Raw genomic sequence first — 12,972 nt, 5'->3', positions numbered from 1 at the left:
CCTTGGAATTTATAGGAGCAACTTTCAGTACCCAGTCTTGCCTGGTCTCTCTCCCAGATCACAGACTGGAAAGGATAAGGTCCCAACTCCAGGTGATACTCTGTCAAAACCAAGTCCCAGCTCGGGCGGTCATTCAACTTCTGGATTCAGTGGCAGCATCAGTTATAATAGTTCCTCTAGCAAGACTACACATGAGGTGTCTCTAGTGGCTCATACTGATGTAGTGGTATCCCTTGCATCAGCCTATGTACTTTCAAATCCGCATAAGAAAACAATGCAAACAAGATTTAATTTGGTGGATGAAGCCAGAGGAAGACTTATGGAGTTCCCCCCTTTCTCCCAATCTCAACCCAGGGCCACAGTGACCATGGATGCTTCTCTGATAGAGTGGGGGGGGGGCTTTTCCAGGGAGAGATGGTCCAAGGCACTTGGTCAGACATAGAAGCCAATCTGCATATCAGTGTTCTAGAACTGAGGGCAGTGCTTCTGGTGTTGCAAGCATTTCAGTCTGTCCTCCTATCAGGAACAATTGCTATACAGTCAGACAAAATGTCACTAGTCTGGTACATCAGCAAACAAGGGGAAACCAAATCCTACCCGTTGTTGTCGATAGGCCATGAGAATTTGGCAATGGGCGATGGCTTCCAATTGCTTTGTGATTGCAGCGCATATTCCTGGGATCTCCAGCGTAATTGCAGACAAGATGAGCAAATGTATCCTACTACTGCCTCACAAGTGGTCCCTCAATCCAGTCGTGGTGGCGAATATTTTCAGCTAATGGGGCCAGCCGTCCTGCAATCTGTTCACCTCCCCAGCAAATCACATGCAGCAGCTACTTTGCCCTAATCCCCCTACAGGGGGAATCCCCGAGGGATGCTCTGATAGATGATTGGCCCACGGGACTTCTGCATGCTTTCCCTCCCTTTCCCCTGATTCCTCAATTCCTAAATAAGGTCCTTCGGCTGAGAAGCAGAGTAATCCTCATTGCTCCTTACTGGCCACGACAAATTTGTTTTCCCTTCCTTTGGCCTTACCAAGTATACCAACCTTGGATTCTGAATCCAACTCCAGAATTGATCTCGCACCCACAAGGGTTGACTCGCCCTTACATTTCCATTCTCAAGCTGACAGCTTGGTTTTTCCACTTCTGGTAATCGCCAGGCAGAATAACCTTACCTCCCCAGCACATGATATCCTTCTAGCTTCACATAAACCATCCACCAGGAAACTCTGTCTTAGCAAATGGAAGAGATTCCTTATGTCCCAACAAAGAGAACTAGATCCTTGCTCAGCTCTTGTTACTGTGATTTTGGATTATCTTTCAGGTCGTCTTCATTCAGGAGCACCAGCCTCCACCATTCGAGTACATTTGGCTGCTATCTCAAACTTCCATAATGGATTCCAAGACTCATCATTAATCTCCCATCGTCTTTGCAAAACCTTTTTGAAAGGCATCTCACATGTCGACCACCCTTCAAAGAACCGATTGAGCCTTGGAGTTTAACACCAGTACTGCAATCCCTGACACAATCACCTTTCGAACCTGCTACCACTTGTGATTTAACGTTCTTATCCTGGAAATCTTTATTTTTAATAGCATTCACATCGGTGAGAGACATCTCTGAGCGTCAGGCCTTCTGCATAAAATGCCCTTACATGGTCTTTCATAAGGTTCATAGGTAGGTACTAGGCTATCGGCCCTTGGGCCTGTACAAGCCTAGCCAAAAAGGTACCTTGGCTTTCGCCACCTAAAGAAAATTATTTTCCTGTGCCCCTGTCGAGCAAAGCCACAGAGGTGATCCCCGAGGTGAATTTCCTATTTCCCATCCAATCATTAGGATTTTTCTTGAAGAGTGCTAATGAGGAGCTTTGTTTGATACACATAGGTAGTTTGTTCCAGAGTATGGGAAGTCTCTGGAACAGGAATCTATCCCTCCAGCATGATTTTCTTTGTGTTTCACTGTTGCAGTCATCACACTTGGGTTATCTGCTTGCAGGTAGCCCTCAGTTGGCCCGAATACCATAGTCTTAGTATTTCTGCTTCGGATGCTGTCTCTTCTTCCATGAGATCAGATCGTCAGGGGTATAAAAACAGGCAGCTGATGCCACTACATCAGTCTTTCTTGCCGAGGAGGAGCCCGAAGCAGAAGCAGTTCGCAAGTGCCAGTCGGCCGCTACCTGAAATTTTCATTTTTCGAGTTTATAATCCTGAAGTCTTCTAAAGGTAAGTACCCCATTGAGGATCCTTTTTTCTTGCTCTAACCGATGTCAGAAAAAGTTAACAATGGTCTTGCCTGTGGAAAGCAAATACCTCACAGAGATTTTCATTCTTACTGCGGCACCTGTTTAGGCCCAGACCACGATGTCCCTCGCTGTCGGTTTTGTGCCTTGTTTAATGTCCGAACCATTCATCGTCGGGCTGTTTTTGTTGCTAAATTCTTTTGCTGTCGATCTCCATATTCCGAATTGGCTTCGGTAAGCCATCTAACTACCAATCTTTTGAAAAAACATAAGGATAAAGACAGAGACAGACCGCATAGGTCCAAAACTGCCGACACATCCGTTAAGCTAGTCGCCAGTCCGCTGGTACTCAGTGAGGCTCCTTTGCAGCCCCTGATGCCTGCTTCTGTGGATTCGCAGGCCTCTGCTGAGACCCATTCGGAGTCCGTTATGCCATGAGATGCTTCTTCGACTGTGGAACCAGCAGATTTCTCTACCTTGGATGGGTCTGGAGCCGCTGTGCAGGGACTGGCTTCTGAGGGTTTTTTCCAACCTACCAATGTTCGAATCAAACAGACGACTTTTTTAGCCAAAACTACCAAGTTTCTTATGCCCAGAGTACTCGCTATGCCTAGAAAATCGATGACCAAAGTGCATGCTCAGCTCCCCATGCCACAAAAACAAATGCTTAGAATGGCTGAAGACCTTATAATGCTAATTAGGGGAAGCCAGCCTTCCCCTGCTAAGAGACAAAGAATCCAGTTGCCTTCAGATTCTACAGACCAGGAGTCAGATGACTCTGACCTTTCTGATTATCAGGACATGCCCTTATCAGCCTATGAGGATTAGAATGCAGAGGAATCCATTCCCTCTGTCTCCCCTCCAGAGGATTTCTGTTTTGGTGAAACCTTGCATACTCTAAGAGAGCATTTCCATTGGGAATGCCAAGAATATCCTCAGTCCAAAAAAGACTCTGAGAATCTTTAGAGCTTCCTCAGCACAGGCCTTTAGCTATTCCCCCTGTCCTGGATGCTTGTGGATGATGTTTTCTTGGAATCCAGTGTTACGTCAGACACCTTACCTCCAACCCCTAGGAAACCTGACAGGTACTACCGAGTACCTGATTCTCACAAGTTTCTTTTCAAGAATCCTGCTGCTGATCCAGAGATCATTTCCCAGGGACCTAAAGGTATTAAGGCTACTACAGCCAAAAATCCTACTCCTTTGGACAGTGATTCCAGTGCTTTAGACAGATGGGATAAGAAGGTATATACCTCTGCAACTCTTGCTATCAGGGCATTGAATTGCCAGTTTCACATGCTGAAGTACCAGCAACTTATTATGGAACTCATTAAACAAAAAATGGTAATATTTCCAGATTGTGCAGAAAATAAAGATTTGCAAGAGCTTATGCATTCTGCAAACCAAGTTAGTAAGCATACTTTGCAGTGTGGCTTTGATGCCCTAGAAGCATCTTGCAGGGTCTCAGTCACTGGCTCTGTACTGAGAAGACATGCTTGGCTAAAGGAGCAGACCTTGCCAGATCATGTCAAATCCAAATTACTAGACGCTCCTTTAAATAAGGACGTTTTGTTTGGCACCAAAGCAGAAGAAGTTCTTAAAAAGATGGAAGAAAAAGCTAAATATATGCAAACTGTTAAAGAATTCTTACAAGTGCAACCACCTCGATTCAGTAGGCATTGCCCTTCAAAACACTGGTCCTTTCCAGCCTCCTCCAGGCCTTCCCAAACAAGACCCAGGGGAAACAGACCACCCAGACTACAGTCTCAGGGTATGCAGAGATCTAAGCAATGGAGTGCTCCCACCCCTAAAACAGGGAGTGGTAAACCACCTCCCTATGGAAAAAGTTCACAATGACTTCTCCACTTTACTTCCCAGCCCTGCCCAATGGCTTGTGCCCCTAGGAGGAAAACTTGCCCTTCATGCAAAAAACTGGATATCCATTACTCAGGACCGATGGGTCCTCAACATTTTATCCCAGGGATACAAATTTTATTTCCATTCACTGCCAACCCCAAGAGGGTTCCCAGACCTTCCTCCAAACCAGTGGGCAGAGGTTCAAAATCAAGTTCTTTCCCTGCTCAACATCAGAGCTATTCAACTAGTTCCAGTAGAATAAAGGGGTCAGGGGTTTTACTCCAAACTATTCCTGGTACCCAGGAAAGAGGGCTCTTGGCCCCCAACCTGGATATTTCCATTCTCAACACCTTCCTGGTGGTCCCAAAGTTAAAGATGCTTACCCTGCAACAACTTCTCCCTATGCTAGCCACAGATGCCTGGTTAGTCACCCTAGACTTAAAAGAAGCTTATCTGCACATCCAAATCAGGGAATCAGGCAGGAAATATCTACGTTTCAGGGCAGGATCTATGCATTATCAGTTCTCTGCACTTCCCTTTGGCTTTATTTACTGTGCCCAGGGTCTTCACAAAATGCCAGGCTCCAGCCATTTACCCGTACTTGGACATTTATCCAGCCATTGCATACTGCAGGCAGAGAAATATCCAAATTTACCCGTACTTGGACGACTGCCTAATTCAGGCAGACAGCCAGGAATTGCTGCTTAAGCACCTGGCATTTGTAAAAAGACTTGTCACTTCATTGGGGTACACGATCAATGAAAAGAAATCACAACTGGTGCCCAGTCAAAAGATTGTATTCCTGGGACCAAGCTTGGACACAACTTCCCAGATGGCATTTCTCATTTCAGAAAAACAGATCTGTCTGACAGACTACTCCAAACAAATGGCCACCAGAACCCAGCTAACTGCAAGAAAAATACTGCAAGCCCTAGGGTTCATGGCCTCATGTATTCTGCTAATTCCATATGCAAGACTGCATATGAGGAAACTTCAATGGTACTTAAAAAGTCTTTGGTGCCAGCATTCTCAGGACCTGGAAACAGTCATTCCTGTCATACCTTGTCTGAGGGCAGAGTTCCTTTGGTGGGCAGAAGCATGCAACCACAACAAGGGACTGCATTTTACTCTACCCCATACAGTCCAAACTCTGACCACAGATGCATCATTCTATGCATAGGGGGCCCACATGGCTGGCAAATGCATTCATGGCCACTGGAGCACAAGCCAAATTCTCCTGCACATCAACCAAAAGGAGATGCTCTGACAGCTTTCATATACCTAATCCTTCCAGGATAACTGCTGATAAAAACAGACAACACCACAGTTATGTGGTACATAAACAAGCAGGGGGGAACCCATTCTTACCCACTCTGCAGGTTAGTCATGACTCTGTGGAGCACAGCTTTGGACAACCAAGTCCATCTACAAGCTCAGTTCCTGCCAAGCAAACAATTCACTGGCAGACGACTTGAGCAAAAATCTCCTAGAATTGGAGCCCAGCAACTTCATCCTTCTGATCCAGAGGTGGGAAACCCCAAAGGTAGATCTCTTTGCCTGCCCCCACAACCACCAGTTAAGCAAAGTCTGCACCAGGAATCCTCACAGCAGGGCCTGGAAGGTGGATGTCCTATCCTTTCAATGGGAAAACCTCTCAATCTATGCCTTTCTCCCTTTGCCCCTTCTCTCAAGAGTACTACTCAAGATAAAAGAAAACAGGCCAAGGACAATTCTGATTCCCCCGGACTGGCCACGCCAGCACTTGTACCCACTCCTACACAGCCTGACAACGGTGCTGCCCTGGCACCTACACCAGACCCCTATCCTGCTGTCACAGCAGGAGGGGCAGATTTTGCATCCACAATTGTAAACCCTAAATCTTGCAGCCTGGTTTATTCCTTGAACACTCCACCAGCAACCCTAAGTAGACAGGTGCTGGATGTCATTCTTGAAGCCAGGAGGGCCTAGTACTAGGAAATCCTATGCGGAAAAATGGAAGAGATATTGTTCTTGGATTCCGTCTAAAGGAAAGGACACATCAGTGCCCTCCTTACCTCTAATCCTGGATTACCTAGCAGAGCTACTCCACAGAGCCCTATCCTTCTCCTTCATTACGATTCATGCCTCTGCCATTTTGGCTTATTCCAATACTGAGGCACCTCTATTTTCTCACCCTCTCATCAAACAGTTCCTGAGAGGGGCCAACAACTTAAGGCCCCCAAGGGGAGCACCCACCCCTGCTTGGGACCTTAACTTTGTACTGGAAAAGCTCACGCTTCCCCCTTTTGAACCTGCTGCTTCAGCAGAGTTAAAATTCCTCTCTTGGAAAACAACCTTGCTTCTAGCCATCACTTCAGCTAGAAGAGTGTCTGAGCTACAGGCACTGATCTCTGTGGAACCCTTTATTGTCTTCCATGCTGACAGGGTTTCCCTCAGGACTAACCCATCCTTTATGCCCAAAGTGGTATCCAGTGTGGCCCTAAACCAATCCATCCATTTGCCAACCTTCTTCCCTAACCTTCAGAATAAAAGGGAAAGGATCCCGCACTCTTTGGACGTGCACAGACAGCTCAGGTTCTACCTTGATAGGACTAAGCCTTTCATAAAATCTGACCAGCTACTAGTCAGCTTTGCAATAGGGGAAGAGGGCAAGGCCATTTCTAAACAAACCATTTCCAAATGTTTAGCACACTACATTAATTTCTGCTACAAGCACCATGGAAAACCAACCCGTCAGGGGGTCAGAACACATTCCAGCAGGGCTACTTCTACCTCTACAGCATTTCTCACGGGAGTTCCTACCAGGGACATTCTGGAAGCTGCAATCTGGAGTTCTGTACACACCTTCACCAAGCATTACCACTTACTATCTTTTCCAAATCCAGGGCAGGATTTCCTACAGCAGTCTTGCAGGACCTACTAGCCAGCCTTAACTCTTCTTGACTGCCTCCATCCTTCCTCAGCTTTGGGAATCAACCCAAGTGTGATGACTGCAGCAGTGAAACATGAATAACATAGTACAGTTGTGTACACTTACCAATAAATGTAGATGTTCGAGTGTATTCACTGTTGCAGTCCTGGTTTCCCTTCCTCCAACCTCTTGGTTTTCTCTAGCTTTCTGTTTCTCCTCTCTATGGCTAATCCTAATGGTATTGGTATTTACTTTTTACTGGTGGTGGTTTCCACACCATATACTAGCTCCCTGTTTGGGGGCTCCTGACATATGGGGCAAGAAAAACTGATGTAGTGGCGTCGGCTGCTTGTTTTTATACCCCTGATGACCTGACGTCATGGAAGAAGTGACAGCATCCGAAGCAGAAATGCTAAGACTCTGGTATTCGGGCCGACTGAGGGATACTTGCAGGCAGATAACCCAAGTGTGATGACTGCAACAGTGAATACACTCGAACATGTCCATTTATTGTAAGTGTACACAACTATACTTTGTTTATTGTGGTGAAAAGGTTTAGGTCCTTAGAGTGTGTAGCTCAGAGGGATTGAGATTTCTTTAAGTGGAGCATGTCCAACAGCTCTGGGTTTTTGTATAGCTTTGTATGTTAGGCAGAGATCGTCTCTGAGTAGGCAATATGCGACTGAGTAAAGCTGGAGTTTTTTGAGACGGTCTGTGTAGGGCATCTGAGGCCGGTAATCCTCTTTGTGAGGTATTTCTATGGCCTTTCCAGTTGTTGTAGATGTCTTGTGAGGAACATACCGAAAGGGGCGTTGTACTCTATAATGGGTCTAATGAGTGACAAGTAGAGGGGAACAGTGACCTCTTTTTTTCCTGGATGAGAGACCTTTTGTGATCAGGTGTGCCACGTAGAAGGATTTCCTGATCTACTGTGGCGATGTGATTATCAGAGGAGAGACTACTGTCCACCTGTGTCCCAAGATCTCTTATCACACTTTCGGTGTTAAGTAGACTATCACCTATGTGGTAGCTCATGAGTACAGAGTTTTTACCAAAGGGGATGACCATGCACTTTTTGGCATTGAGCTTGAGGCCATGGCTTTGACACCAGGCATCTGTCTCATTGAGGCCTTTTTGTAGGATGTCCACATTGTTAGGAGTTTAAGTTGTGGCTCCTAGTTTGCAGTCATCTGTGAACTACATTAGCCAGAGACCTTCTGTGTTAACCTGTACTTCAGAAAAGTAGATACCAAACAGGAGAGGACCCAGGGCTGAACCCTGTGGTACTCCCACTTGTCACTGGTCTGAAGGCGGATTTGGAGTCTGCTACTTTCACAGTGTGAGTTCTGTCAGTGAGCCAGTTGGCAACCCATCTTGTGACATAGGGAATTATACCTAGGTTAGTGAGTTTATCTATAATTCCAGAGTGGGGGATGGTATCAAAAGCCTTGGAGAGATCTAGATAGGCTGTGTGAACCACCTTACCCTCATCTACGGCTTTGGTGACTGCTTCAAAGAAGTCAGTGAGATTTAGGAGACATGATCTGCCTTTTACAAACCCGAATTGGGTGGGGTCCAGAGTTTGGAGATTACCAATGTCTTTGTTTATAAGTTCCATGATGATACGTTCCATGACCTTGCAGTCCAGGCTCATTAGGCTAATGGGGTGGTAGTTCCCGGGGTCCATGGTGGCTCCCCCTTTGTGGAGTGGGATAACCATCGCTGTGCACCATTCAGTGGGCACAAAGCCTGAGGTGAGGCTATGATTGAACATGGTGCTTAGGTGTGGGGTGCCAGTTCATTCTGTAGTTCATGTAGAACGCAGCCTGGGATGTTGTCAAGTCCCATGGATACTGTGTTCTTGGCTTTGGAGAGTGTGGTTTTTACCTGTGCAACCATGATTACAGGAACTTTGCATTCTTCCGGTATAGAGATGGGCCCTTTAGGGTGTGGGGGGTGGGTAAAGTTAGCACTGAACCTTTCTACCAGGATGATGGCAATATCAGTTGGTTCTGTATATTTAGTGCCATTGTGCTGTAACTCAGAGCAGATCTGAGTGTTGCCGTTGAGATTCTTGCCATAGCTATAGAATGCTTTGTGGTTGTCTTTAGAATCAGTGGCAGTTTTGGTTTCATAACTAGCTTTGGAGGATTTTATGAGGGATCTCAGCTTCTTACTGAGGCTGACCAGGGAGTTCTTCCAGTCATGGGCTTTTATACTTTTTTGTAACAGTTTCTTTCTTCTGTTGTAGAGTTTATTTGTCAGGGAGCCACCAGATTGGCTTCCTTTTTTTGGGGGATAGCATCTTGGTTCTTTTAGGGATAGCTTGATGCATGCAGTCGTGTAAGTTCTTATAAAGTGCGTTTCTGTAGGATTTAGCAGTCGTACCTCTATTGTCTGTCTGCATGGGTGTCATGAAGTTTGCCACTTCTGTGTTAAGCGTGAAGTTGGCTTTGAAGAAATTTTTTAGGGTGGTTTCCCTAATGGGGGATGGGGGCGGGATGTGGATGTCTAGGCTGATTAGCTTGTGGTCGGATCTGACGAACGAGGTATTGACCTCTGGTGTGGAACACCGGTCGCCCATGTTGGTAAGGACCAGGTCTAGAATATTGCTGCCCCTGGTGGGGATGTGGATGAGTTGATTCATGGCATTGGAATTTATGAATATGGACATGCCTCCACCTTTAGTGTTTCGGTCCAGGTTAGGTGGCTATAGCCTGGTAATGCAGGGGTACTCTTTGGAGCCTTGAACCAGATCTCTGTCACTGCACAGATGTCGATGTTTTCCATTTTAAGGAGTGCCTCGAGTGAATGCATTTTGAGGTCTAGACTTCTAGCATTGAGTAGCATTACCCTCCGGTTTTGCTTGCTTGTACCTGTTACGGTGGTGAATTTGTCATTTGAACCTTGCCTGAAAAAGGCACTATAGGGGTGGCAAAAGCCTTAGCCAGTATCAGGAATCCCAAGGGCAACAGATGCAGGCCATCTCTGGACAGAGTTTCATTCTGGACTAACCTTGCCTTTCTGCCTAAAATTTCAGAATTGACAATTAACCAGACAGTTGACCTACCATTTTTTTTTCGTAACTACTCGTATAAAGGAGAATACTGTCTTCACTTGCTGGATGTACATAGACAATTACGTTTTTATCTGGACAGAACTAAGCCAGTACATACATTTGACCAGTTGTTTCTTTCCTATTCTGGCCCAAAATTGGGAAAAACTGTTTCTAAAATGACCTTGTCTAAGTGGCTGAGAAACTGTATATCCTTTGTTTACCAACATAATAAAATTCCTCTACCAGGCAAGGTTAAAGCACACTCCACCAGGCCAGTGGCGACTGACTTCATTGGATGAAATCTGTGCAGCTGCAACTTGGGCTACCCCCTCATATCTTTATCACTCATTACAAATCTGATTTGGTCTCCAGGGGGAGAGCATCCTTTGGTTCAATAGTACTCATGAACATTCTTCCATAAGGACCTCCCAGGACATAAAGTTGCTAGGGACTCTGTCCCATCAGTAAGGAATGAATGAAGATGAACAACATCAGATAAAGAAGTTATGTTGTTACCATGAAGTTCCATCTGTGTTGTTCATCTTCATTCATTCATAACATCCCACCCTCTTTCCCCCATCAAAGGGACTCCTGGAGGTTTGGATTTGGTCCAAATCCCGCATTAGAGGACCTGCTCAGAAAAAGCCTCTGTTTTCTTTATCACGGGCAAACTCGATCTAAGGTAACAGGGAGAGGGGCACTATGGGTAAAAGCTTAGCTCGAGAGTTTTTGGCTGGCACAAGCTTGTTATAAGGCTGACTCAGTTCTGAGGACGGAACCAACACCCATCAGTAATGAATGAATGAAGATGAACAACACAGATGGAATGTTATGGTAAGGACATAACTTATTTTTTAGTAGTAGGTTAGCAATACTGGTGATAAAATAAGAGTTAAAGAGGGTGGCACTTAGAAGAGGAGATTTATCTGGGTGAGGGATGGAGTTCTGTTTTGTGCCTGTTTTAAGAAGTGACTTGATGACCAGAATTTTTGGGTTGAGAGTTGTTAGATTGCTGGTAGGTATAATTACTTTTTATCACTGATAGTAAGCTTTTTGACTTTATTTTGGAGTTGACTGAAATTTTGTAAAGTGTCTTGGGTTTTATTTTTTAGCCATTCATTCCATGCTTTATTTTTAAGGGACATTAGTTGTTTGGTAGGACATGATTGATTTTAGTTATTTTAGTCCGAGTAGGAACTAAGCTGTTAAGTGGTTAGGAATGCAGGGTTAAAGTGATGTACAGCTTAACAGTTAATCAAGAAGAAAAGTTTTTAGAGTAGACTAGTTAGTAGATTTTTAATATATATGGAAAGGACTCCAGATTAAATGTAGTTAGGTTATGAACTGTCTCGCATTAATGTTTTTAGGAATATGTTTAGATATTCAACAGTGTGGGAGGTAGGTGGACACCTAGGGTGTTGGGGAGGGTGCCAGTTTGTCTAAATTTACTTGGATCTGACACTAGTATCCAATCCAACATGGATCACTGGATGTAATTTTTGCCATATTTCTTGTAGGGGATAGTATAAGTTGTGAGAAACTGAAGAGGTTTCTAGAGGTAGTAGGAAAATTTGAAGCAAGAGCCAGTTTATGTTGACATCACCAAGAGTGATAGGAGATGTTTGTTGTCATCCAGCATAGGAAGTTTTCAGGTATGGGGATGTTCTGTCCTTGGAGAATATAACTGACAGTTATACACTGTTTTTTTTCTTTAGAGTTATTCATTTTCATAGTGGTAATAAGTAGTTTTACGTTATCAAATTTGGGGGTGGGACTTGAGTAGATGGTAACAGTGAAGTAACTAGTGTAAAATAATGCAATTCCATCAGTGTTTTTGTGAAATCTGTCTAATCTGATTGTATTATAACTGGAGGAAGCAATTTAGCATCTGTTATGGTAGGTTTTAGCCAGGTTTCTGTGGCAGCTGTGAAATCTGGAGCTTTTAACGAATTACTTAACTGTTTTAATTTTTGAAACTTCAGCTCTTGGCACATGTGCACCTTTGATGTCCTTTACGTTCTCAACCAAACTTAAGCCCTTTCCCCACATCTGATGAATATGTCTTGTTATTCTCTGTACAGACCTGCGCAGGTGCTCTGATAAGGAATTCCGTTGCCATGATGGGAGCTGCATAGCTGAGCACTGGTATTGTGATGGGGACATGGACTGCAAAGATGGTTCTGATGAGGATAACTGCCGTAAGTAGTCACTCAGTTTCATCTTTTGAAGTTAACAGGGTACTTTTGGTCTAAAAGTTTTATGCTATAGCTCAGAACATGTTGTATACATATTAGCTCACTCTACACAGACATTTGTGCTATCTCAGTTAAGTTACCTTAGAATTTCCTGCAGTTATTTCCCGTTGTATTATCTGAAGAGCTTCTGAGAATTTCTTCATTCTACTGTCTTTTAAAACTGCTTAGCAGGGATTCCTGAAACTTTTATTCTGCCTAAAGTAAATTTGCCGGAGTTTTTTGTTTGTTTATTTGCTTTGCAGTTGTAATTGTAAAGTGAACATATCTGAGGAACATTTTCAACTGACCAAGGCTAAACGCAAGAAAAGGGGTATAACTTAAGCACATAAAATAGTTGAAAAGGGGTGGAGCATGCTGTTACATAGATACAGTTACAAGCCAGATTGGAGAAGTGTGACTCCATAGCTCATATATAGTTCCAGTTTAAGAAGAAACTTGACATATTTTGTTACATACAGTGCAAGGTTTGACAAAGGAAAAGCAGTGTAAATCTTAAGTAGTTGGATTTGGGTGTTCTATAAGCACCTGTATTGCAGCCAAAGATTCCAGCATCTTGTAAGCTTGCACCAACGTTGAGAAAAAAACTTTAATGTAACAAAACAGCAAAGCGTTCGGGTCTACACCCTTCTTCAATACTAAAACAGTTCAAC

The 12,972-nt window shown here is 44.3% G+C and overlaps 1 protein-coding gene across 3 annotated transcripts in view; it reads left to right on the top strand.

Annotated features, from left to right (window-relative positions):
• The window catches only part of LRP4 (LDL receptor related protein 4), a 2,374,694-nt gene that overhangs the window by 1,250,673 nt on the left and 1,111,049 nt on the right, over positions 1-12,972 (top strand). For all 3 annotated transcript variants that reach the window (XM_044082533.1, XM_044082532.1, XM_044082534.1), the window contains exon 5: positions 12,149-12,265. In XM_044082533.1, the coding sequence (XP_043938468.1) occupies positions 12,149-12,265 (117 nt within the window). The remainder of the gene's footprint in view (positions 1-12,148; positions 12,266-12,972) is intronic.

Source organism: Protopterus annectens, chromosome 9.part0 (assembly GCF_019279795.1).
Source record: "Protopterus annectens isolate FY-2018-M chromosome 9.part0, PAN1.0, whole genome shotgun sequence".
Lineage (NCBI taxonomy): Eukaryota > Metazoa > Chordata > Ceratodontiformes > Protopteridae > Protopterus > Protopterus annectens.
Note: the sequence above shows the minus strand (reverse complement) of the source record. Positions and strands in the feature narration are given on the sequence as shown.